This window comes from Lipotes vexillifer, unplaced genomic scaffold, assembly GCF_000442215.2.
Source record: "Lipotes vexillifer unplaced genomic scaffold, Lipotes_vexillifer_v1.1 scaffold31, whole genome shotgun sequence".
Taxonomy (NCBI): Eukaryota; Metazoa; Chordata; class Mammalia; order Artiodactyla; family Lipotidae; genus Lipotes; species Lipotes vexillifer.
In genome coordinates, this window is record NW_006792454.1 from 5,352,812 (window position 1) to 5,379,258 (window position 26,447).

The 26,447-nt window shown below is 40.2% G+C and overlaps 1 protein-coding gene across 1 annotated transcript in view; it reads left to right on the top strand.

Moving 5' to 3' along the window:
- The window catches only part of SH3GL2 (SH3 domain containing GRB2 like 2, endophilin A1), a 215,552-nt gene that overhangs the window by 183,489 nt on the left and 5,616 nt on the right, over window positions 1-26,447 (top strand). Inside the window, exons 4-7 of the mRNA XM_007465655.1 lie at window positions 21,477-21,620; window positions 22,538-22,671; window positions 24,528-24,686; window positions 26,232-26,335. Of these exons, the coding sequence (XP_007465717.1) occupies window positions 21,477-21,620; window positions 22,538-22,671; window positions 24,528-24,686; window positions 26,232-26,335 (541 nt within the window). The remainder of the gene's footprint in view (window positions 1-21,476; window positions 21,621-22,537; window positions 22,672-24,527; window positions 24,687-26,231; window positions 26,336-26,447) is intronic.

The following is a 26,447-nucleotide window of genomic DNA, read 5'->3' on the forward strand; positions in this document are numbered from 1 at the left end:
AATCTGAGCTAGTATCTTCCTCAGGGTTTTTACGAGCCCTGTCACACACAAACCCTTCTAGAAAACTAAAAAGTGTGGCTAAAAAGCCATTAATAAACTCTCCTTCTGTGTGTCGTCTTTGGAGAAATGTCTGTTTAGGTCTTCTGCCCATTTTCTGATTGGGTTGTTTGTTTTTTTGTTGATGAGTTGTATGAGCTGTTTGTATATTTTGGAAATTAAGCCCTTGTCAGTAGCTTCGTTTGCAGATATTTTCTCCCATAGGTTATCTTTTCATTTTGTTTATGGGTTTCCTTTGCTGTGCAAAAGCTTGTGAGTTTCATTAGGTCCCATTTGTTTATTTTTGTTTGTATTTCTATTGCCCTGGGAGACTGACCTAAGAAAACATTTATATGATTTATGTCAGAGAATGTTTTGCCTGTGATTTCTTCCAGGAGTTTTATGGTGTCATATCTTTATGTTTAATTCTTTAAGCCATTTTGAGTTTATTTTTGTGTATGGTGTGAGGGTGTGTTTTAACTTCATTGATTTACATGCGGCCGTCCAACTTTCCCAGCATCACTTGCTGAAGAGACTTTTTCCCATTTCATGTTCTTGCCGCCTATGTTGAAGATTAGTTAATCATAGGTGTGTGTTTTTTGTTTTTCTGGGCTCTCTGTTCTGTTCCATTAATGTCTGTTTTTGTGCCAGCACCACACTGTTTTGATTACTGTAGCTTTGTAGTATTGTCTGAAGTATGGGAGGGTTATGCCTCCTGCTTTGTTCTTTTTCCTCAGGATTCCTCTGGCAATTCTGGGTCTTTTATGGTTCCATATAAATTTTAGGATTATTTGTTCTAGTTCTGTAGGAACTGCCATAGGTAATTTGATAGGGATCACATGAAAAGATGCTCAACACCTCTACTTATTAGAGAAATACAAATCAAAACTACAATGAGGTATCACTTCACACCAGTCAGAATGGCCATCATTAAAAAGTCTACAAATAACAAATGCTGGAGAGGGTGTGGAGAAAAGGGAATCCTCTTACACTGTTGGTGGAAATGTAAATTGGTGCAGCCACTATGGCAAACAGTATGGAGGTTCCTCAAAAAACTAAAAATAGGGTTGCCATACGATCCAGCAATCCCACTCCTAGGCATATCCCCAGATGAAACTATAATTCAAAAAGATATATGCACCCCCTGTGTTCATAACAGCACTATTTACAATAGCCAAGACATGGAAACAACCTAAATGTCCATCAACAGATGAGTGGTTAAAGAAGGTGTGGTATGTGTTTATATACAGTGGAATACTACTCAGCCATCAAAGAGAATGAAATAATGCCATTTGTAGCAACATGGGTGGACCTAGAGATTATCATACTAAGTGAAGTCAGAAAGAGAAAGACAAATACCATATGATATCACTGAAATGTGGAATCTAAAATATGATACAAATCAGCATATCTACAAGACGAAAACAGACTCGCAGATATAGAGAATAGACTGTGGTTACCAAGGGGGAGTGGTGGAGGAGGGAAGGAATGGGAGTTTGGGATTAACAGAGGCAAACTATTATATATAGAATGGATAAACAACAAGATCCTACTGTATACCACAGGGAACTATTGATATATTCAATATTCTGTGATAAACCATAATGGAAAAGATTATGAAAAAGAATATATATATATATATATATATATATATATATATATATATATATATATAAAACTGAGTATATATATAAAAAACGGAATCACTTTACAGAAATTTACAACACTGTAAATCAACTATACTTCAATAAAATTTTTAAAAAATGTTTATGTAAAGCTCCTGGCTGATGGTAACACTAATTACAGCTAATTCCCACCTACCAAATATAAAACCAGAAGAAAAAGAAAACTTGTGGAATTTTGTTTTATCTTGATTTGGGAGGGATTTTCTTCCCCTTCTTCCTTTTATCTAATGGCCTAGACTTCAAGATTCCAGGTGTTTCCTTCTTTATTATGGCTGAATAATATTCTATTTTATAAATGTATGTATACACACCAAAAAATTGTATGATCTCACTTACGTGGAATCTAAAGAAACCAGACTCATAGAAACAGAGCTCACATGGGTGGTTGTCAGAGCTGGGGGGTAGGGGAAGTGCATGAAATGGGTGAAAGTGGTCAAAAGGTACAAACTTCCAGCTATAAGATAAGTAAGTTCTGAGGATGTAATGTATAGCTTGATGACTATAGTTAACAGTACCATATTGTTTAACTTCTATATTTCAATACCATATTGAAAGTTGGTAAGAGAGTAGATCTTTAAAGTTCTTATCAGAAGAAAAAAAATTGTAACTGTGTGAGGATGCATGTTAACCAAACTTCCCATAGTGATCATTTCATGATATATGCATATATCAAATCATTATGTTGTCCACCTTAAACTTATTCAGTGTTATAGGCCAATTATATCTCAGTAAAACTGGTAAAGAAAAAAAACAGATTCCAGGTGTTATCAGATAATCTACCCTCTTTTGGGCTCAAGACCCATGTATTTAGTTATATGTTTAGACCAACCTGGTGGATATTCTGTTAGACTTTGTATTTGCTGAATTTGAAACACCTCTATATTTCCTCCCCCAAGTCTCTTTCTCCTGTGTTCTTCATCTCAGATTTTTATCATCACCTACCCAGGTATTCAGTCTAGAGATTGGAATGCAATGTTCTCAAACTTGGTGTATGTTAGAATCACCTAAGGGACTTTAAAGACTGTAGCTGGTCAGACCACAAGGCAGACCAGTTACTTGGAAATCTGGAAGTGGGACACAGGCATCAGGTTTTGTTTTTTTTTCCTGAGCTTTTTATTGATCTATAATATACAAAAAGTATAGTGCTCAAATCATAAGTGTATGGCTCAATGAATTATTACAAACTGATACTGTCATGTAAAGGTACCTAGTTTAAGAAACTGCACATTGCTGCCCTTCCAGATGCAAGCTGTCCTGACTTCTAAGGCCATATAGTTCTGTCTAATTTAGACCTTTGCTTACATGGAATCATAGAGCATGTACTCTTTAGATCTGCCTCCTTTTGCTCAACTTTATATTTGTTTTGCTGTGTGTAGGTATAGTCCTTTCATTCTCATTGTCGTCTAGCGTTCCATTGTGAGAATAGAGCACAATTTATTTGTCTGTTTTCTCACTGATACACGTTGGGGTGTTCTTTAGATCTGCCTCCTTTTGCTCAACTTTATATTTGTTTTGCTGTGTGTAGGTATAGTCCTTTCATTCTCATTGTCGTCTAGCGTTCCATTGTGAGAATAGAGCACAATTTATTTGTCTGTTTTCTCACTGATACACGTTGGGGTGTTTCTATTTTCTGGCTATTTTGAACAGCCCATTTTTGTATATGAGTCTTATGCACATTTCTGATGGATATATGCCTACAAGTGGAATTGCTGGGGCACAGGGTGTAAGTCTTTTCAGCTTTTGTAGATAGATACTGCTAAGTTGTTTTCCAAAATGTTCTACCAGTTCTTGCTCCCACCAGCAGAATTGGACGTGTAGATGTATTTCGGGTGTACCTGTGAGGAGGAAGGTGATCTCCGCGTTTTACTCTTCCACCATCTTCCCCGATGGTCCCCACCAGCAGAATTTGAGAGTTCAGGTTGTCCTACACCCTCTGAACACTTGATATTTTCTGAGTTTTTTTTCTTTTCTTTTTTTTCCACTTTAACCATTCCTGTGGGTATGTTTCAATGTGGTTTCATTTGCATTGGCAAAATAATGAAATTGAGCCCCTTTCAGATTAGATATTTGAATATCTTATTTGGTGAACTGTCTGTTCAAGCCTCTTGCACATTTAAAAAATTGGGTCATCTTTTTCTTAATGGTTTATAGGAGTTTTTTCTTTCTAATATTTTGGATACAAGTCCTATTTTGGATATGTGTATTGTGAGTATCTTAACATTTTTTTGGTTGCCTTTTGTTTTTTTTTTTCATTTGTTTGTTTTATTTTTGGCTGTGTTGGGTCTTCGTTGCTGTGCGCGGGCTTTCTCTAGTTGCGGCAGGGGCTACCCTTCACTGAGGTGCATGGCCTTCTCATTGTTGTGGTTTCTTTTGTTGCAGAGCACGGCCTCTAGGTGCATGGGCTTCAGTAGTTGTGGCACGCAGGCTCAGTAGCTGTGGCTTGTAGGCTGTAGAGTGCAGGCTCAGTAGTTGTGGCGCACGGGCTTAGTTGCTCCATGGCATGTGGGATCTCCCGGGCCAGGGCTCGAACCCATGTCCCCTGCATTGGCAGGAAGATTCTTAACCACTGTGCCACCAGGGAAGCCCCATTTTTTTGGTTGCCTTTTAATTCTTTCTAATGATTTCTTTTGAAAGATAGAAGTTCTTAATTTTAACACAGTCCAATTTAGAAATGCTTTTTTTATGAATAAGTGTGTGTGTGCCCTATTTTAAGAAATATTTGCGAATTCTACAGGTCATGAGCGTGTTCTCCGATATTATTTTTTAAAAGTTGTACTGTGTTTCCTTCCATAGTTAGATCTGCAATCCACTTAGAATCAATTTTAGGTATAGTGTGAGGTAGAGTTGAGTCGATGTTTTTTCTTATAGAATCTCATTGACCCGGTATCACCTTTGAAGGAACCATTAGTTTTAAAACCTCCCCAGGTGATGAATGGGCAGCCAGCCACTGCCCTAACACCATCCTAGATGCCCCTCTTCTTTCTCCTCACATTTAATCAGTCACCTGATTAATGCTACCCACCACAGGACTCTAAACTTTCTCTCTTCTCCTGTTTCCTTAGGACTCATCTGTTACAGTGTTTTCATAACTGGTTTCTCTGTCTCCAGCGGCTTCCCATTTTAGGAAGACCCACTTCTCAGTTTCCCTAAATTGATGACAGGAATCTTTTTTCCAAAATCTAAACCTGATATAATTTGAATTAAAGCCCTTTTGAAGGTCTAGATGTTAAATAACTCTCTGTCAGAAACCTTTGATGGGAGACTTTAAGCTCCTTAGCACGCAATTCAGGGCCCTTCACAGCCTGGTACCAACTCTGTGGCCTCTTCACATTGTTCTGTTTGGCCTTGCACCTAAGCCACAGACACTTTGAAGTTTCCAAATGCACCAGGCATTGTTATGTGCCTTTGCTCATAGTCGCCAGATGCCTGGAATGGCCCTTCCTACTCCTCTGCCTTTACAGCTCACTCTTCCAGAAACCCAGCTCAAGTGTCACCTGTTTCATGACCCTTCCTGGCCTTACTCTCCTAGCAGAATTCATTGCTCAGTTCAGTGGTGTGAATACATTATAACCTTATTCACAGTATGGCCCGAGTCTGCCTCAGATCACGGTGAGTGGAGGCACTCTCTGACTCTCCAAGTAGACGATAAGCTCCTTGCGGACAGAGACTGGGCCTTGCTTCTCTCAGAGTCTCTCTGGCATAGTCGCCCTCAGGCAATGAATGTTTTATTCATTTAATCACTGAAAAAAATCTTTAGAGAGCTGATTTTTTGGTAAATACCACTTGACTCAGGGAGTGCAAATTCATAATTTTTCTGTATTGGGGGGTACATAATTGTTTCCAGTGTCACCTATGTATTGATTTTTATTGATCTTTTTTGATCCCCTTAGGGCTTATAATTTAGCATAGGAGCCCTCTTTTGTTGGGAGAAATGAGAGCCTCTATCCTGATTCCAGGGGATTGTGTGATCAGCTTCTTATCGTTTTCCCATAAAGCAGTTTTTCATGGCATAACTGAGAGATGACGTGCTTCCAAAGAGCCAGCATTAATAATGAGTGAATGGAAAATGGGGTCTCACCCTTCTGCACTTTAAAGAAGTGGAGTCAGGAGAAATGAAAAGGCCCAGCATCCTCGGAAATCTTAAAATCTCGTGTATGTAAGGGAAGCACCAGCCAGATTGCCATCAGCATGACCTGCTCTCCCAAATCATCCTATCAGATCGCAGAGTTAGTGTGTAATTAGATCTTATCAGCAGCCTCCTGCTCCGTTTTAGAGCACAATAAGAGATTGTTGTGCTTTTGAACAGGGAAGTCTTTTCTAAGGATTAGAAAAAGTGATATATACAGAAAATTGTATAAAAAAACAAAACTTTTAAATGAAATCATTCAGCCCACAGTTAATAAGTAAGCACCTGCTGTATGCTTGGCCCTTTGCTAGAATTCAGTAAGATGTAGTTTCCTAACTTGTATCAGGAAACAGACATGCAGAAAAGAGAGAAAGTATGTGAGATATGATCAGTGTATGTACAGGGCGTGGTGGAGACATAAAATGAGGGAAGGGTCACGTATACTTGGAGGCAGTAGAGGTAAAGGGTAATTGGGAAGGACTGTAGAAAAGATGTGCCTGGTGTTGTGTTGGGCAGGTAGACAGAGAATGGGGACATTCCAAGAAGAGGGACAGTTCTAGCAACTTCAGGAAACTGCTGAAGTTTTCTATGGCTGAAGGTCAAGGCATGCTTTCTTGGAGAAGACTTCTATCTAAGAAGAACCACCTTAAGTACGGGAACATGGAAGAGTTTTAGGAATTATCCAACTGTTTCCTTTTTTTTCAACTTTTTATGAGTGAAGAGCCTGAGACTCAGAGAGGTAAAGTAACTCATACAAAATCACACAGGGAACTTGCTGGCATGTCTGATACTCATAGAAATAGCCAACATTTATTGAATGTTTATCATGTACCAACATTGTGACATATATTATATCATCTAATCCTTGCATCATCCTAACCTTACAATGAGGGGGAGGTACCATTTTACACATGAGGAAACTGAGGCCCAGAATCATCCAGCAAGAAATATAGCCAGGATTTGGTCTCAGACAGTCTGACTCCAAAATCTGTGTCTTAATCCCACCTTGTTAAACTGGCTGTCCTTTCTGGTTTTCTTTCCACAGTTAGCAGCTAACTCCTACCTACAGAGCTGCAGAAATTTATGTCTATCCTGAAAACAGAGTTGCAGAATTGAAATATTTACAATCATTTTTATTGACTTACTTTCAGGGATCTATCAAGGATAAATGATAAAATTTTTTTTTTACATCTTTATTGGAGTATAATGGCTATACAATGAATGGTGTGTTAGTTTCTGCTTTATAACAAAGTGAATCAGTTATACATATCCATATGTTCCCATATCTCTTCCCTCTTGCATCTCCCTTCCTTCCACCCTCCCTATCCCAGCCCTCTAGGTGGTCAGAGAGCACCGAGCTAATCTCCCTGTGCTATGCAGCTGCTTCCCACTAGCTATCTATTTTACGTTTGGTAGTGTATATATGTCCAGGCCACTCTCTCACGTTGTCAGAGCTTACCCTTCCCCCTCCCCATATCCTCAAGTCCATTCTCTAGTAGGTCTGTGTCTTTATTCCTGTCTTACCCCTAGGTTCTTCATGACATTATTTTTTCTTAGATTCCATATATATGTGTTAGCATACGGTATTTGTCTTTCTCTTTCTGACTTACTTCACTTTGTATGACAGACTCTAGGTCCATCCACCTCATTACAAATAGCTCAATTTCGTTTCTTTTATGGCTGAGTAATATTCCATTGTATATATGTGCCACATCTTCTTTATGCATTCATCCAATGATGGACGCTTAGGTTGTTTCCATCTCCTGGCCATTGTAAATAGAGCTGCAATGAACATTTTGGTACATGACTCTTTTTGAATTATGGTTTTCTCAGGGTATATGCCCAGTAGTGGGATTGCTGGGTCATATGGTAGTTCTATTTGGAGTTTTCTAAGGAACCTCCAGACTATTCTCCATAGTGGCTGTACCAATTCACATTCCCACCAGCAGTGCAAGAATGTCCCCTTTTCTCCACACCCTCTCCAGCATTTATTGTTTGTAGAGTTTTTGATGATGGCCATTCTGACTGGTGTGAGATGATATCTCATTGTAGTTTTGATTTGCATTTCTCTAATGATTAATGATGTTGAGCATTCTTTCATGTATTTGTTGGCAGTCTGTATATCTTCTTTGGAGAAATGTCTATTTAGGTCTTCTGCCCATTTTTGGATTGGGTTGTTTGTTTTTTTGTTATTGAGCTGCATGAGCTGCTTATAAATTTTGGAGCTTAATCCTTTGTCAGTTGCTTCATTTGCAAATATTTTCTCTCATTCTGAGGGTTGTCTTTTCGTCTTGTTTATGGTTTCCTTGGCTGTGCAAAAGCTTTGAAATTTCATTAGGTCCCATTTGTTTTTTTTTTGGTTTTATTTCCATTTCTCTAGGAGGTGGGTCAAAAAGGATCTTGCTGTGATTTATGTCATAGAGTGTTCTGCCTATGTTTTCCTCTAAGAGTTTGATGGTGTCTCGCCTTACATTTAGGTCTTTAATCCATTTTGAGTTTATTTTTGTGTATGGTGTTAGGGAGTGATCTAATCTTATACTTTTACATATACCTGCCCAGTTTTCCCAGCACCACTTATTAAAGAGGCTGTCTTATCTCCACGGTACATTCCTGTCTCCTTTATCAAAGATAAGGTGACCATAGGTGCGTGGGTTTATCTCTGAGTTTTCTGTCCTGTTCCATTAATCTATATTTCTGTTTTTGTGCCAGTACCATACTGTCTTGATTACTGTAGCTTTGTAGTATAGTCTGAAGTCAGGGAGCCTGATTCCTCCAGCTCCGTTTTTCGTTCTCAAGATTGCCTTGGCTATTCGGGATCTTTTGTGTTTCCATACAAATTGTGAGATTATTTTGTTCTAGTTCTGTGAAAAATGCCAGTGGTAGTTTGATAGGGATTGCATTGAATCTGTAGGTTGCTTTGGGTAGTAGAGTCATTTTCACAATGTTGATTCTTCCAATCCAAGAACATGGTATATCTCTCCATCTATTTGTATCATCTTTACTTTCTTTCATCAGCGTCTTATAATTTTCTGCATACAGCTCTTTTGTCTCCTTAGGTAGGTTTATTCCTAGACACTTTATTCTTTATGTTGCAGTGGTAAAAGGGAGTGTTTTCTTGATTTCACTTTCAGATTTTTCATCCTTAGTGTATAGGAATGCCAGAGATTTCTGTGCATTAATTTTGTATCCTGCTACTTTACCAAATTCATTGATTAGCTCTAGTAGTTTTCTGGTAGCATCTTGAGGATTCTCTATGTATAGTATCATGTCATCTGCAAACAGTGACAGCTTTACTTCTTCTTTTCTGATTTGGATTCCTTTTATTTCCCTTTCTTCTCTGATTGCTGTGGCTAAAACTTCCAAAACTATGTTGAATAATAGTGGAGAGAGTGGGCAACCTTGTCTTTTTCCTGATCTTAGTGGAAATGCTTTCAGTTTTTCACCATTGAGAATGATGTTGGCTGTGGGTTTGTCATATATGGCCTTTATTATATTGAGGAAAGTTCCCTCTATGCCTACTTTCTGCAGGGTTTTTATCATAAATGGGTGTTGAATTTTGTCAAAAGCTTTCTCTGCATCTATTGAGATGACCATATGGTTTTTCTCCTTCAATTTGTCAATATGGTGTATCACATTGATTGATTTGCGTATATTGAAGAATCCCTGCATTCCTGGAATAAACCCCACGTGATCCTGATGTTTGATCCATTTAATGTGCTCTTGGATTCTGTTTGCTAGTATTTTGTTGAGGATTTTTGCATCTATGTTCCTCAGTGATATTGGCCTGTAGTTTTCTTTTTTTGTGACATCCTTGTCTGGTTTTGGTATCAAGGTGATGGTGGCCTCGTAGAATGAGTTTGGGAGTGTTCCTCCCTCTGCTATATTTTCTTGTCTGGTTTTGTTATCACGGTGATGGTGGCCTCATAGAATGAGCTGGGGAGTGTTCCTCCCTCTGCTATATTTTGGAAGAGTTTCAGAAGGATAGGTGTTAGCTCTTCTCTAAATGTTTGATAGAATTTGCCTGTGAATCCATCTGGTTCTGGGCTGTTGCTTGTTGGAAGATTTTTAATCACCGTTTCAATTTCAGTGCTTGTGATTGGTCTGTTCATATTTTCTATTTCTTCCTGATTCAGTCTTGGCAGGTTGTGCATTTCTAAGAATGTGTCTATTTCTTCCAGGTTGAACATTTTATTGGCATAGAGTTGCTTGTAATAATCTCTCATGATCCTTGGTATTTCTGCAGTGTCATTTGTCACTTCTCCTTTTTCGTTTCTAATTCTATTGATTTGAGTCTTCTCCCTTTTTTTCCTGATGAGTCTGGCTAATGGTTTATCAATTTTGTTTATCTTCTCAAAGAACCAGCTTTTAGTTTTATTGATCTTTGCTATCGTTTCCTTCATTTCTTTTTCATTTATTTCTCATCTGATCTTTATGATTCTTTCCTTCTGCTAACTGTGGGGTTTTCTTGTTCTTCTTTCTCTAATTGCTTTAGGTGTAAGGTTAGGTTGTTTATTTGAGAAGTTTCTTGTTTCCTAAGGTAGGATGGTATTGCTATAAACTTCCCTCTTAGACCTGCTTTTGCTGCATCCCATGGGTTTTGGGTTGTCGTGTTTTCATTGTCATTTGTTTCCTGGTACTTTTTGATTTCCTCTTTGATTTCTTCAGTGACCTCTTGGTTATTAAGTAGTGTATTGTTTAGCCTCCATGTGTTTGTATGTTTTACAGATTTTTTTCCTGTAATTGATATCTAGTCTCATAGCGTTGTTGTTGGAAAAGATACTTCATACAATTTCAATTTTCTTAAATTTACCAAGGCTTGATTTGTGACCCAAGATATGATCTATCCTGGAGAAGGTTCCATGAGCACTTGAGAAAAATGTGTATTCTGTTATTTTTGGATGGAATGTCCTATTAATATCAATGAAGTCCATCTTGTTTAATGTATCATTTAAAGCTTGTGTTTCCTTATTTATTTTCATTTTGGATGATCTGTCCATTGGTGAAAGTGGGGTGTTGAAGTCCCCTACTATGATTATGTTACTGTCGATTTCCCCTTTTATGGCTGTTAGTATTTGCCTTATGTATTGAGGTGCTCCTATGTTGGGGGCATAAATATTTACAATTGTTATATCTTCTTCTTGGATCGATCCCTTGATCATTATGTAGTGTCCTTCTTTGTCTCTAGTAATAGTCTTTATTTTAAAGTCTGTTTTGTCTGATATGAGAATTGCTACTCCACCTTTCTTTTGGTTTCCATTTGCATGGAATATCTTTTTCCATCCCCTCACTTTCAGTCTGTATGTGTCCCTAGGTCTGAAGTGGGTCTCTTATAGACAGCATATATATGGGTCTTGTTTTTGTATCCATTCAGCCAGTCTGTGTCTTTTGGTGGGAGCATTTAATCCATTTACATTTAAGGTAATTATCAATATGTATGTTCCTATGACCATTTTCTTATTTGTTTTGGGTTTGCTTTCGTAGGTCCTTTTCTTCTCCTGTATTTCTCACTTAGAGAAGTTCCTTTAGCATTTGTTGTAAAGCTGGTTTGGTGGTGCTGAACTCTCTCAGCTTTTGATTGTCTGTAAAGGTTTTAATTTCTCCATCAAATCTGAATGATATCCTTGCTGGGTAGAGTAATCTTGGTTGTAGGTTTTTCTCCTTCATCACTTTAAATATGTCCTGCCACTCCCTTCTGGCTTGCAGAGTTTCTGCTGAAAGATCAGCTGTTAACCTCATGGGTATTTCCTTATGTGTTATTTGTTGTTTTTACCTTGCTGCTTTTAATATGTTTTGTTTGTATTTAATTTTTGACAGTTTGATTAATATGTTTCTTGACGTGTTTGTCCTTGGATTTATCCTGTATGGGACTCTCTGTGCTTCCTGGACTTGATTGACTATTTCCTTTCCCATATTAGGGAAGTTTTCAACTATAATCTCTTCAAATATTTTCTCAGTCCCTTTCTTTTTCTGTTCTTCTTCTGGAACCCCTGTAATTCGAATGTTGGTGCGTTTAATGTTGTCCCAGAGGTTTCTCAGACTGTCCACAGTTCTTTTCATTTTTCTTTATTCTGCTCTGCAGTAGTTATTTCCACTATTTTATCTTCCAGGTCACTTATCCGTTCTTCTGCCTCAGTTATTCTGCTATTGATCCCATCTAGAGTCTTTTTCATTTCATTTATTGTGTTGTTCACCATTGCTTGTTTCATCTTTAGTTCTTCTAGGTCCTTGTTAAATGTTTCTTGCATTTTGTCTATTCTGTTTCCAAGATTTGGGATCATCTTTACTATCATAATTCTGAATTCTTTTTCAGGTAGACTTCCTATTTCCTCTTCATTTGTTAGGTCTGGTGGGTTTTTATCTTTCTCCATCATCTGCTCTGTGTTTTTCTGTCTTCTCATTTTGCTTATCTTACTGTGTTTGGGGTCTCCTTTTTGCAGGCCGCAAGTTTGTAGTTCCTGCCGTTGTTTTTGGTGTCTGTCCCCAGTGGCTGAAGTTGGTTCAGTGGGTTGTGTAGGCTTCCTGGTGGAGGGGACTAGTGCCTGTGTTCTGGTGGATGAGGCTGGATCTTGTCTTTCTGGTGGGCAGGTCCATGTCTGGTGGTGTGCTTTTGGGTGTCTGTGGACTTATTATGATTTTAGCCAGCCTCTCTGCTAATGGGTGGGGTTGTGTTCCTGTGTTGCTTGTTGTTTGGCATAGGGTGTCCAGCACTGTAGCTTGCTGGTCGTTGAGTGAAGCTGGGTGTTGGTGTTGAGATGGAGATCTCTGGGAGATTTTTGCCTTTTGATATTCCTTGGATCTGGGAGGTCTCTTGTGAACCAGTGTCCTGAAGTTGGCTCTCCCACCTTAGAGGCACAGCACTGACTCCTGGCTGCAGCACCAAGAGCCTTTCATCCACACGGCTCAGAATAAAAGGGAGAAATAGTAGAAAGCAAGCAAGCAAGAAAGAAAGAAGATAAAAGAAAATAAAGTAAGGTAAAATAAAATAAAGTTATTAAAATAAAAAAATAATTATTATAAAAAAATTTTTTTAATAAAAAAACAAGCAAAAAAAAGGATGGATAGAACCGTAGAACAAATGGTGAAAGCAAAGCTATACAGGCAAAATCTCAGACAGAAGCAAACACACACACACTCACAAAAAGAGGAAAAGGGGAAAAAATAATAAATCTTGCTCTCAAAGTCTACCTCCTCAATTTGGGATGATTCGTTGTCTATTCAGGTATTCCACAGATGCAGGGTACATCAAGTTGATTGTGGAGATTTAATCCGCTGCTCCTGAGGCTGCTGGGAGAGATTTCCCTTTCTCTTCTTTGTTCTCTCAGCTCCCGGGGTTCAGCTTTGGATTTGGCCCTGCGTCTGCGTGTAGGTAGCCAGAGGGCGTCTGTTCTTCGTTCAGACAGGACAGGGTTAAAGGAGCTGCTGATTCGGGGGCTCTGGCTCACTCAGGCCGGGTGGAGGGAGGGGTACGGAGTGCGGGGCCAGCCTGCGGCGGCAGAGGCCGGCGTGACGTTGCACCAGCCTGGGGCGCGCCGTGCGTTCTCCCAGGGGAGTTGTTCCTGGATCCCGGGACCCTGGCAGTGGTGGGCTGCACAGGCTCCCCGGAAGGGGGGTGTGGATAGTGACCTGTGCTCACACACAGGCTTCTTGGTGGCGGCAGCAGCAGCTTTAGCGTCTCATGTTCGTCTCTGGGGTCTGCGCTGTTAGCCGCGGCTCCCGTCCGTCTCTGGAGCTCCTTTAAGCAGCGCTCTTAATCCCCTCTCCTCGTGCACCAGGAAGCAAAGAGGGTAGAAAAAGTCTCTTGCCTCTCTGGCATGTCCAGACTTTTCCCCAGACTCCCTCCCGGCTAGCCGTGGTGCACTAACCTCCTGCAGGCAGTGTTCACGCCGCCAAGCCCAGTCCTCTCCCTGCACTCCAACCGAAGCCCGAGCCTCAGCTCCCAGCCCCCACCCGCCCCGGCGGGGGAGCAGACGAGCCTCTCGGGCTGGTGAGTGCTGGTCGGCACCTATCCTCTGTGCAGGAATCTCTCCCCGCTTTGCCCTCTGCACCCCTGTTGCTGTGCTCTCCCCTGCGCCTCCCGCAGTCTCCGCCCGCGAAGGGGCTTCCTAGTGTGTGGAAACCTTTCTTCCTTCACAGCTCCCTCCCACTGTTGCAGGTCCCATCCCTATTCTTTTGTCTCTGTTTATTCTTTTTTTTTTTGCCCTACCCAGGTACTGGGGAGTTTCCTGCCTTTTGGGAGGTCTGAGGTCTTCTGCCAGCATTCAGTAGGTGTTCTGTAGGAGTTGTTCCACGTGTAGATGTATTTCTGATGTATCTGTGGGGAGGAAGGTGATCTCAACGTCTTACTCTTCCGCCATCTTCCCCCTCTCCAATCATAAATTTTTGTCAGTTTAGATATTGGACCATCAGCCACTGTGTCAGTCAGAGTTCAGTAAGGGAAGCAAAGACATGGTGGATACTATGGGCTAAGATTTATTAAAGGAACTAGGGCTTGTACAGTTGTAGGAAGATCTGGGTAAATAAAGGCCAAAAAAGTAGAGTTTAGGATCAGAGAAAGTTCACTGACCAGCCCTAACTCAGGTAAACAAAGTTACAGGAATCTGGCAGGTAGGCAGGCCCAGCTGCTGGAGCAGTACTCCACAGGGCAGCTGACATGGAAGGCTGTGGAAGACTGTTGTCTCTTCAAGGTTACCACCTCTGTGAGTTTGCAGCAAAAGCTCTGTGGTGGGCCTGGTGGCACTCTTGGTCAGCAGAATCAGCATTCAAGAAGAGCTGGGCACAGAGTATGAAATCGAGGACAAATTGGAACCTGTTTTCACCTCAGCCTTCAGAGTGTATGGCTGCTGCTTCACCTTCGCCTCCCAAATGTGCACAGCCTCACTTTGGACCAATTCTAGCTTGGAAATATGCAGGGGAGGGGTTCTGGGAAATGTAGTTTCCCGTACAGCCAAGTTGACAGTGGAATACTCCACACACGCTTCTAGAAAGAGAACATGGAGGGTAAAAAGGAGTGCTTTCCCCTGTCTCCTGTGCCTATGGTGTGTGTCTGTGCTAGTTGCTCTTTTGGCTGTTTATCACTGAATCCTGATGATAACTTTCAGAATTAAATGATTTTTCAGGGATACACAGCTAGCAAGATTTGGAGCCTGGATTTTTACCTGTGTTTGTATGAACCAAAGCTAATGTTTATTGTAATGCACTATGCTGTTTTCCATGACAGACAAGACCTAATGGTCTGTTTTCCTGTTTGATCATTTGGATTAAGAAATAATTTTTCTTTTTTTTTACACTAAGATTTAGCAGAAGTACTGGGTTTTCAACATTCCCAGTTAGTTACCATTGCTAGTTGCTTAGGAGAGACTGAGCAGTGACTCACAGGGACACCACTTTTAGGTCAGAGGAAAATAACACCATTTGGCAGTGCGAGGAGAGCTTCTGTTTTACTCTCTGCAGAGCTTTGTCTTCCCTTTGGCTGTGCCCAGAATTAGAAAGCTCTTCAAGGGATGGTACAGATTATGCTTTAGAGTCCAGAGCTGATACAGATTGAGCTTTGATTGCCCCTGTTTCTCTTCCTGAAAAGATAGTTTAAATTTTTGAGGACAAAAAAGAAACTGCTCCCCTCCCCTTTTTAACAGAAGACAAAACAATGGAAGCCCTTTGGGGGAATAAATTAGCTTTCTTGGTCATCCTAATTTTACTTCCTGCTGTTTCAGTTCACCAGATACATTTCCTTCCAGAAATCATCTAGATGTGGACTCATCGAGACCTTGCCTCTGATGGTTTTTTCCTTGATGGCATTTCACCTGTTAATCCTTATTAACTTTTCTCTTCCTAGCCAATTCTCTTTATACCACTGAACATATTTTTCAGCAGAACTTTTTGGTGGAAAGACCCTTGAGGTTAGAGCAGTGCCCAGATTGTGAAGATACTGTGAGTAGTTTATGCAGTTCAGCCACTAAATTAGGTCTACTGATGGAAAAAGAAGTGGGAAATATGTTAAATTTAGTGCTTCATAATGGAAGTAATATCTGCTCATATTATAAAAAAATAAAATATTTTTTTAAAGCTTTTTACAAAAAACAGCAGTCATCCTGGAGTTGCTTCCCCCATTTCCATTTCCCAGAAGCAACACTTTCAAAGCCTGCTTGGCTGTTTCTTTGGTTTTTACTTCTGTCTTGAAACAACTTGCTAGTGTTGCCTTTGCTTAGTTTTCCAGTTTTAGGTGTTTCACTTTGATTCCCCGTTTAAAAGATGAGAATTGTTTGCTCTTTTCCTGTTTTCCCATTCTTCCACATCTTTCCCCTCTCTCATTTTTCCAGTATGTTTATAGCATAATTTATGTTGGATCAGTATTCAGTATTTACATTTTATGCCCTTGTAAAACTTGTACAGATCTGAGACATACAGAATAATATGGTTATATTTCTTTTCTTATACAACCTTTTTGTTTTTCCTGGAGTTAATAATTGTTTTAATTTTCAGCTTCTTAACTTTTTGTGTACCTTTCAATGATTCTTTCCGTAACCCTCTGCCACAGATATGAATTTCCTGTCAATACATTGAAACATGCCAGGTGTCAGTCATCTTTCAGATACGTATCTGATGCTGCATTCTATATTGGTTACTGTCTTAGTTTGGGTCCCCCAAGAAGTAAACCATGTGCATGGGTGTAAGCACAAGTGGTTGATTTAGAAGATGATTCCAGGAAATCCTGTTAGGAGATTAGGAAAGGGGAGGAGGCCAATGAAAGGTGCATTATAAAGCAAGGTACAGTAGTGGACAACTATAACCTGATTCCAGTGGGGATCATGGGGAGCCTATAGTTCCCTTTAGCTCATGGCTCCCTGAGCTACATGCACCTGGTTATGTACAGTGTCAGCTACAGTTGGTGCTCAATGCCTGATGCACAAGGACCATCTTGAGATCTCCCTTTATCATCATTTTCACCTCTTTTCTTACACTGGATCCCTTTTTCTAGATCCCATAACCTGTTCCTTTTCTCAACTGACACCTTTGTTTTGGTAGAATGCCTCTTCCATTGACCTTGGGAAGATAAATTGAAATCTTCCTTGTGTATTTGAAAATGTCATATGTTACTTTTATACTTCATTGATAATTTGAATTTAGGAGTATAGATTATTTCCTCCAAAAGTATTGGAGTCATTGCTTCATTGTTTTCTGAGGAAATTTCTCATGTTGTTCATGGTTTTCTCATGTTCAGTGACCTTCTAATACTTGATACTTTGTGTGTAGCCTATTTTTTCCTCTCTGAAAGGTTTTAGGTCTGTCTTTTTGTCTCCAGTGTTACGAAATTTCATGTTAATCGTCCTTGGTAGGATCCTTTTATCCATTGTCCTGGGCATTCAATCGACCCTTTCAATCTGGGAACACGTTTGTGAGTTCAGAAATTTCTTGAACTTTTAAAAAGAATTTCTTCCCCTTCTATTTCTGTGTTCTTTCTTTTTGGAGCTTCTATTATTCAGCTGCTAGACCTCCTGGACTGATCCTGATTTTATGTTTTCTTTCTGATTTTTTTAATCTCTGGTTTTTTGTTCTACTTTTGGGGGGATTTGCCTCAACCTCATCATCCGTGCTTCTATTGATTTTTTAAAATTTTATGTTTTATTGAAATTCATATTTAAAGTTAAATTATATTTTAATTTCTAAGAGTTCTCTGTTTCTTTTTTATTTCATTGATAAAGTATCTTAGACATGTAAGAATGTTAATGAAAGTTATTTTTCTTTCCCTGAGTTGTTTGTTTTTTACAATTTCCTTGTTTGTTTTGCCTCTCTCATGTTAGAAACTTTCTTCAAAGTCTGATGTTAGTGGCTAACCTTTTCCTCTTAGGTGCAGGATGGTAAAGCTGAGTCAAGAGAGGATGCTTATTTACTATTATAGCTTCATTCTAGGGTAATCAGCCTGAAGTTGTTGCATTGGGTGCTTCCAGCTGTGAATATCTGTAGGTCTCTTCTCTTGAGTTGGTTGTATTCCCCAGAGAAGAATCTTCCAGTCTTCTGCCCAGAGGGTTCGAACCTGACTGCCAGTTCTCTAGGGCACGGCTCTGCAACCCCCAGGCCACGGACCGGTACAGGTCCTCGGCCTGTTAGGAACCAGCAGGAGGTGAGCAGTGGGCGAGCCTTGGAAAAATTGTCTTCCACAAAACCAGTCCCTGGTTCCAAAAAGGTTGGAGACTGCTGCTCTAGGGGACCAGTAGGGGAAGTGCGCTGACAAGTCTCACAGTTCACAGTCTAGACTGGCCCTAAAGCCCTGTTTTCAGTATAAGTCAGGTAGCTTCTCTCTGCAAAAGAGCTCTATTAGATTGCTACACTTTTTATTCTTCATAAAAAAAAACCAAGTTTTCTAGTTCCCATTCTCTGTTATGATTCAAAACGCTGTCAGTCACGTGAGCCAAAGGATATGAACAGAATCTGCTTATGAAAACCACTGCCATGGCCGTCTACTAGTTTCTAAGATAGTCTATTTATTCGTTTATTCTTTCCTTCAGCAGTCCATGTTAAACATCTAATGTGTGTACAGCTTTATGCTAATCCTGTCTGGGAGATACGCAGAGCAGCGTAACAGTATCCTGCTCTCATGGGCCAGGGGAGAGATTGCTATTAGGAAGCTGTTTCTGCAGTAAACCCAGTGGGGGCAGGTTGAACTAGAATAGCAAAGGTGGGAAAGTAAAGATGGGGGCTTAGAGAGATTGTAACAATTTGAAAGAAAGGCTAAAGCTATGGCAAATATAAAGATAATGTGAAGAAGAGGAGTTAGGTCCCTTTAGAAGAGAAGAGAAGGGTCCCTAGGGGCACATCTAATTTGGTGAAGCTCTCTGGCCCGAGATCATATTATAGGAATTCTAGTGTCTTAAATTTGTATTTTTCCAGGCTTCCTCTCCGTTTCTTCAAGTACTGCTTTTTTTAAAAAATATTTATTTATTTATTTAGTTATGTATTTGGCTGTGCCGGGTCTTAGTTGTGGCACGTGGGGTCTTTTAGTTACGTCATGCAGACTCTTAGTTGCAGCATGCACGCAGGATCTAGTCCCCTGGCCAGGGATTGAACCCAGGCCCCCTGCATTGGGAGCATGGAGTCTTAACCACTGGACCACCAGGGAAGTTCCTTCAAGTACTGCTTTTAAAAATCATTTAAGAATAATTATGTTAACAGTTAAAAATGGTTAATTCAGACATCTGATGATGTTTTTCAAGAACACAGAAGTTTTACTAATCCAAGAGTCTTAAAAATAGTTAATAGCTGTGAATAGATTTAAAAGCTGGTCTCTTCAAATATATGAATCAATAAGTATTTTAGATGATTTGAAGAAATAAACTAATAGAATATGGTTTTCTTCCCCCTTCTCGTGAAAATGTAGAACATATTCAAGACGTTCCTAAGTAATTAATGGAAGAATTGAACAACATAATCAAACAACACTGAAAATGTTAAATTTGAAAATCAACCACAGTATATTAAAGTGTTACAGTTATTTCAGGTAATTGCTTACTGGAAGACAGCTCTTAGCAGAACCAAGATCTAAGCACAAATCAGTAACCAAATTCGTAAAAGGAATAAATCTTTAGAGTGTGAAAACAGGACTTGAAGGGATTAGCCACCGTGTGTGTTTTCATCACTCGGTTTCTTTGATCTCCATTTATCTTCTTTCCTTCTGTTCATTTGGTACCTCTTATTGTCTGGTGTCTGCTTATTTCAGTTTTATTTTTGCTAATGTTACTCCTTCTTTGTGTTTCCCTGGTACCTTGTGTGTATTAGCTGTTATTGCATTTATCACATTTGTTGCCACTGTTTACATATCTGACACCTCACTCTACTGTGAGACTATGTCTTTCCTGGATTTCAGATATGGCTTATTGTAGAAAAGTCTTTGAATATATATACTCTAATTATATCATTCCCCCCAAAAATGTGTCATCATGTGACATTTTCAATTTTTTAAATTTAACGTGTATGATACACTTTTCTATGAGAAGCAAAGTAAAGAAAATGTGAATTTTACATTTTTTCCAGGTACCGCCAGGCTTTACATCTGTTAGCATGACTAACTGCTACTCATTATGTGATTCTAAGCTTAAAGATAGTTCTCACCCAAAACCTTCTTTGCGATGCCCACTCCTACGGACTAGGGTGATGCTGTATACTTTCATGACTTGCTGTCATCTCCCCACATGACCCTTAGTATATACACTTCACTCTAATTGCTTTTAAAATAGACGCTACCCTCAGTTCACTATAAACTTCATAAAGGCAGAGGCCATAGCTGTCTTGTTCATTATAATATCCCTGAGGCAAACTTGGGAGGGTGACCTCTCATAATAATTCTCTTTGTCTGCAGATTCGACCTTTGAAGCCCAAAGTTTAAATAAAAACCTATTCAAAACAAATGTTCAAGATGAAATGGCAGCCACTAAATGCTGGAAGTGTGTGCTTTAGCTGTGATTCTATCAGGGGTTTCCAAACAGATGGAATCCTGGGCATAATTCTAGGTTAATGTACATTCCCAACTCTGATAATGAACCTGAGAAACCATAGTATCCTAGCATCAAGTAAACCATTGTCTTTAACAGTGTGCTAATAAAGCTGTTTCTTCCATGAAAAACTGGATTTGCCTTCTAGGCATCTTCTTTTATAAAAGTAAAAGCAAAAAAGAAATTGAAATGCTGTCTTTGTGTCACAAAACTAATTTTCAGAAGCAGTTATGTGCGAGAAAAGTAATTAAGTCTTTTTAATGAACACAATATTTCTGTTCTTCATGGGACTGTTTACTGTTAGAATCTTAGTTGAGAAGTGGTTTTGAAAATAGTTCTATTTTATACATGGTGTAAGTGAAACATGGCATAAGGCCCACACTGCAGGAGTTATCAGTTAATTTCCTACTTCAGTCCATAGGCTCCTAGAATTGAAATAAAAGGTAGAATCTTAAAACTTCGAGATCACATAATCCCGTAGTTTTTGAAGTGGTTTCTGTGGGCTACCCAGGTCCACAGAGGGACTGAAGGGCCACAGCAATGAAGAGAGTATCAGAAAAGGCACAGGAGTAGAGAATGGACTTGAGGACACGGGGAGGGGGAAGGGTAAGCTGGGACAAAGTGGGAGAGTGGCATGGACGTATATACGCTACCAAATGTAAAATAGATAGCTAGTGGGAAGCAGCCGCATAGCACAGGGAGATCAGCTCGGGGCTTTGTGACCACCGAGAGGGGTGGGATAGGGAGGGTGGGAGGGAGGGAGACACAAGAGGGAAGAGATATGGGAACATATGTATGTGTATAATTGATTCACTTTGTTATACAGCAGAAACTAACACACCATTGTAAAGCAATTATACTCCAGTAAAGATGTTAAATAAAATAAAATAAAATAAGAAAAGGCACAGGAAGACGGGCAAGATGCGATCTGCACCTGGAAGAGCTTTGCCTTTTCTATTAAATTCCTCTTGAGATTTTGCGAGAAAGGGAGAGTTTAGCGATTAAAAGAGCAGGTGTGTGTTTATCTGTGGACCAAGCTGCACCTTTTACAGATGAAGACATTGGTGGAGGGGCAATTTTCGCCCAGCCCTGTCCCTCCTCCATCACGTTGCCTGCTTGGAAAGTCTCTTATCTCTTTGTCTCCAGCTTCCAGAGCTAAACTCAGCATGATCAACACCATGTCAAAAATCCGTGGCCAGGAGAAGGGGCCAGGCTATCCTCAGGCAGAAGCACTGCTGGCAGAGGCCATGCTCAAGTTTGGAAGAGAGCTTGGAGATGATTGCAACTTCGGTAATGTATGCTTCTTCACAGTTTCATTTTTCATTCGTCCCTGGGATTTTAGTGCCACTGAGACAACTCTGTAGGAAATAATCCAAACCATTTTATATCTTGCTTCTCAGTTTTAGGTCTTGTCCACATGGGCCCCAAATTTGTTTTCAGAGTCGTTTCATCGTTTTTGGTGTCATTTGTCTTAGGAATTTTATTTATTTTCTTTTTTCCTAATGAGATCCCATCATTACAGTAGCTGGGTGATACATCCAGATGCCTGGACATTTACCATTGCACGTGTCTGGCGGTAACTGGAGTGTTGGGACAGAGGCAACTGTCACAATCAGCATGAGTCAGCACCCCACCCCATGAGCTTTCTCTTTGCTCCCTGCTCTTCTATCCAGGGTACCTAATTTGACTACCCCAGGTGAATTCCTTCACCCCTCCCTCCTTTGACCCTCAGCTGCCATACTAACCACCTTCTGTTTTCACTCCTTCACAATGTGAGGTCGCAGCAAATGACTGTCCTTCCTGATTGAGCCCTGCGCTCTGTTCCTGGTATTTGCTTTTGCTCAATGCGCTGGCCTTAAAGAGGTCTCCTCTAAGGGAAAGCAAGCACTTAACAAAGGAGGGTAGGGAGCTTCCAAATTGCTTTTTAAAGGAAAAACAAAATTTTATGTTCTTTATAATAAGGGGTCCCTCTACCACCCAGTGGGGGCATTGAGTCTATTGTACTCAGTGAACTTTCATGTACTGTCTCAGATGGAAAATACACTGATCTCCAGAGGGCATTATATGCTGTCTGTTGTCTTGGTTGTCTTCAGAAGACAGACAGTAATCCCAGGTTTTTCGTCTGTGATGGGTGCTGTTATTGCAAGTGCATTTCACCTTCACCTTTGTTCTTTAACGAGTACAAGTGCTTAGTTATCCCCTTGCAGGCCCAGCGCTTGGTGAGGTGGGGGAGGCCATGCGGGAACTCTCGGAGGTGAAGGACTCTTTGGACATGGAAGTGAAGCAGAACTTCATTGACCCCCTTCAGAATCTTCATGACAAAGATCTGAGGGAAATTCAGGTATCTGCAGCTAGTTATTTGGGAAGTGGGCAGTTGGAATTGTACAGATGCAGGTGCCCTTCTCCTTTAGGAAACATTTTTTAAAGCTTACCGTGCATGTTGTCAGCACTGAGCATGTGAATTGCAAAGCAATCCAGCATGACAAATCGAGAGAAACCAGAAATGCAGTACTTTTAGCCCCAATATCATGATGACTGTGCCACTCCTGAGTATTACATTTGACTTCTCCACGTTCAATTTTCAAGTTTTTTCAAGCTTTCTGCTCCATGAGGGTAATATCCTTTCCCTGATAATATACAATTTTCTTTATTATTCTGTGGTTTTCTGGGGGCGATTTCACCTTCTAAAATGCTAACTGTACCAGTTGTTAGCTTACATACATAATTATTCTATTACTCTGTAAACATGTGTTTTCATATTTTCATAATGTTTGTTGGGTTTGAGGAAGAACCCAACTATCCTCTTCCTAAAACATATAGAAGAGTTTAGCTATTCCAAACAATAAACTTCAACTGGCTTTACCTAGAACTAGGTCTGTAATGTTTGCTCATTCATTCTTTTAACAAATATTTGTTGAACTTGTCTGAAATTTGATTTCCTTGACTGTAAAATGAAGTGCCATAACGTGTAGTCTCCCTGATCTCCTTATTCTGGCTTAAATCTCCTTCAGCCCTACCACCGGCTCAAGGGCACACAGTTAGTATGTGGCAGACTCACTCCAAATCTAACATGTAACCCTGCCTCCAGTACTCTACCCTGCAGCTGACTGCAAGTTCAGATGTTTTAAAAGAATATTCCTTCCAAAGATACACACATTTAGTTTGGATCAGGGCATGGATTGGAGGCAGGGTGTACGGTGGGCGGGAAGGTCAAGGATATTCTTCCTCATTCCTTCTCATTTCTTCACCACTCCCAACTCTGTTTCCATTTCCTTCCCTTTTACTCCTTGCACACCCAGGATCAAGGAAAGTCTAGCATTTTCTCCCACCCATTAGTAGCGAAACACTCTTGCTCATGGGACAGAAATACTTTGTAGGAAACTACTTTCCTACTTGGTCAGTGGAGGTGTCGGACAAGGCTGGGCAGCCACACACCAGGAATGTGTGCATCTGGGGTGATGCAAAGAGGGATTGATGCGCAGTGTATGGTGTTAGGTCCTTTCCAAGTTAGGTCTAGATGATGACTAAGTGTCATCATCTGTTAGATGGGAGACTTAAATTAATCCGTGATTCTCCTAAAGATACATCAGTCAACTAGGGTAAGTGTTGAGACATAGATTCCTAGGCCTCAGCCCTGGATATTCTAATTCAGGTGATCAAGAATCCATATTTTTAATAAGCATCTTAGGTGATTCTAACAGACTGGATTACCTCAAAGATAAATCCTTTCCAGCACTAATGTTCTATGATAAGAAAAGGAAGAATACCATGCTCTCTCACTCATTTCAAGGAAAGCATTTTCCCTCTGCCTTCCCATGAGATACCACTTCCCTTGAAGATGGGGACTTGTGAGCCCCATATACCTGTGCTTTCCAAATGTGTAAGGTGTGTACACACATTCCTGGCTTCTGTCGTGGGATTTGACCCAGCAGGGGTAGAAATAAAGGATATTGGTATTTCCCACAATTTCTTTCTTGCTATTAATTATTTTTAAAGATGTTTCCCAACATAAATGTTTTAGCATTTGGAAGCGTTTGTCCCAGTGATGCAGGTTTCTTTATTTTTTCTGGTGACATGATGTTTTAGAACTTAGCCTGTCTTATTTTGGAAGCTAATAGGCATGATGGGGAAGTGAGCTGTAAATAGGCCTTTTCCGTACGTCCTTTCAAAGCATATTCCCGCCCTTGACTTTTTCAGCATCATTTAAAGAAGTTGGAGGGTCGACGCCTGGACTTTGATTACAAGAAGAAACGGCAAGGCAAGATTCCAGATGAAGAGCTACGTCAGGCTCTGGAGAAATTTGATGAGTCTAAAGAAATTGCTGAGTCAAGCATGTTCAATCTCTTAGAGATGGATGTGAGTGACTCTCCTGTGGTTTTTAATTTAGCTTTGGCTTTGAGGCACGAAATTAATGTGTTAAAGGGTTATGTAATTAAAAATGTTAATGACTGTACTGTGTGGCGAGAACTTCAGTAGATGGTTATTCTTTCAAATTATTGAAAATTATAAAGTAGACTGAGAAATGGTGAAGCTTTTTCTATATTCCTATAGTTTGATTTAACTAGATTTTTGTCTGCTAATGATCTTAAAGTATTATAAATAGTGGGGAGATAAAGAATGTTTCTGATGATCTATAGAAGTCCAGTAGCTTAAGCAAATACTCTGTTGAAATGTGAAATGTAAGGCAGATTGACTTCAGATTAAAAAAGATTATCAGTCAAGTAAAATGTATTCAGAAGTGAGTGTCCAACATAGGTTAAGATGGTCTGTATTTTGAAATAAAGTTGACATTTTCTTTCCAAAGATGATTTCAGTTGAGATTGACGATTGTAGCATAGATACTACATTTGGGACATAGATGAGATAGTTGAAAAGTTGCCTTCACATTTCCAGAGTGCTGAATTACTATTCATGGCTTTAGAACTTACATTCCGACCGCTCATGTCATAAAACCTGTTAACCAGCTTTCCTGTCCTTGCTCATCCCCACCTCCGGCCCCATCAGTTGCTGACCAACTTCTGCCAAGATATTTACAGAGCCTTTTTGTACTTATCGCACCCCAGACTGTTGACAGGGGAGGCAAGTTGAACACATCCAGACTTTCACACTATCCAGAGACAGTGTCAGAGTGTGTGTTTATGTAAAACAACGTGTCCACCTAACTACTGAAGAGGAACACCGTGGGGATGAGGGTGACCCGAATCACAAGTGTTCCTTCCCTTCACCCAGGACCCTACCCCGCCCCAAAACCCATGGGGCAGCATTGCCTCTGCTAACTCAGAGGCCATTATTCAGCTGGACCACAACACAAGACTCAGCATGAAGAGTAACCAAAGATGCTTAGCATATTAGAGCTGGAATGAACCCAAGATGTCACTTGACTCAACCCTTTTACATTGCAGATGAGGGTCAGAGAGAACAAAAGATTTTTCCATCATACCACGCTGTCTCCCATAGTGCTTCATGTGAGAAATCAATACCCACATTTTTATTAACAGCACTAATACTGACTTGGCATGAAGTTATAGAGGGCAAAGAATGTTCTAGTCAGTGCATCTTTTGTTCTATAGGAAATCAATAAAATAAGCCAAATCCTAATCAGAAGGTTGTAGCTAAGCATGAGACTGTTTGATGAGAGTTATGTCATCTTCAGGAGGATTCTGACTGAAGTTTCTTCTCATAGCACTAGAGTTTCCAAACACAGGGATGCTTTCTTATCCTTAATCAGTTTGTAACTTGCAAAACTATCTTATCGGTGAGCCTGGCACACCACACAGTCATGGGCATCACTGAGCACTGGTCCGTGTGTCCGGGGTAGCTGTGTCGTGTGGACTGGGCACTAGCAGCTGGTTAAGGACAGTAACCTGGTAACTAAGGTGTGATTCCCCTGTTGATCTGCAGATCGAACAGGTGAGCCAGCTGTCTGCGCTCATTCAAGCGCAGCTGGAGTACCACAAGCAGGCAGTCCAGATCCTGCAGCAAGTCACAGTCAGACTGGAAGAAAGGTATTTTACAGCTCCCTGCATTTTCCATTTCCATTTTCTTGCTATGAAATGATGTATAAAGAAGTGGAAATATTAGAATACATTCGAAGAAAAACTTCCACCAAAATTCCTG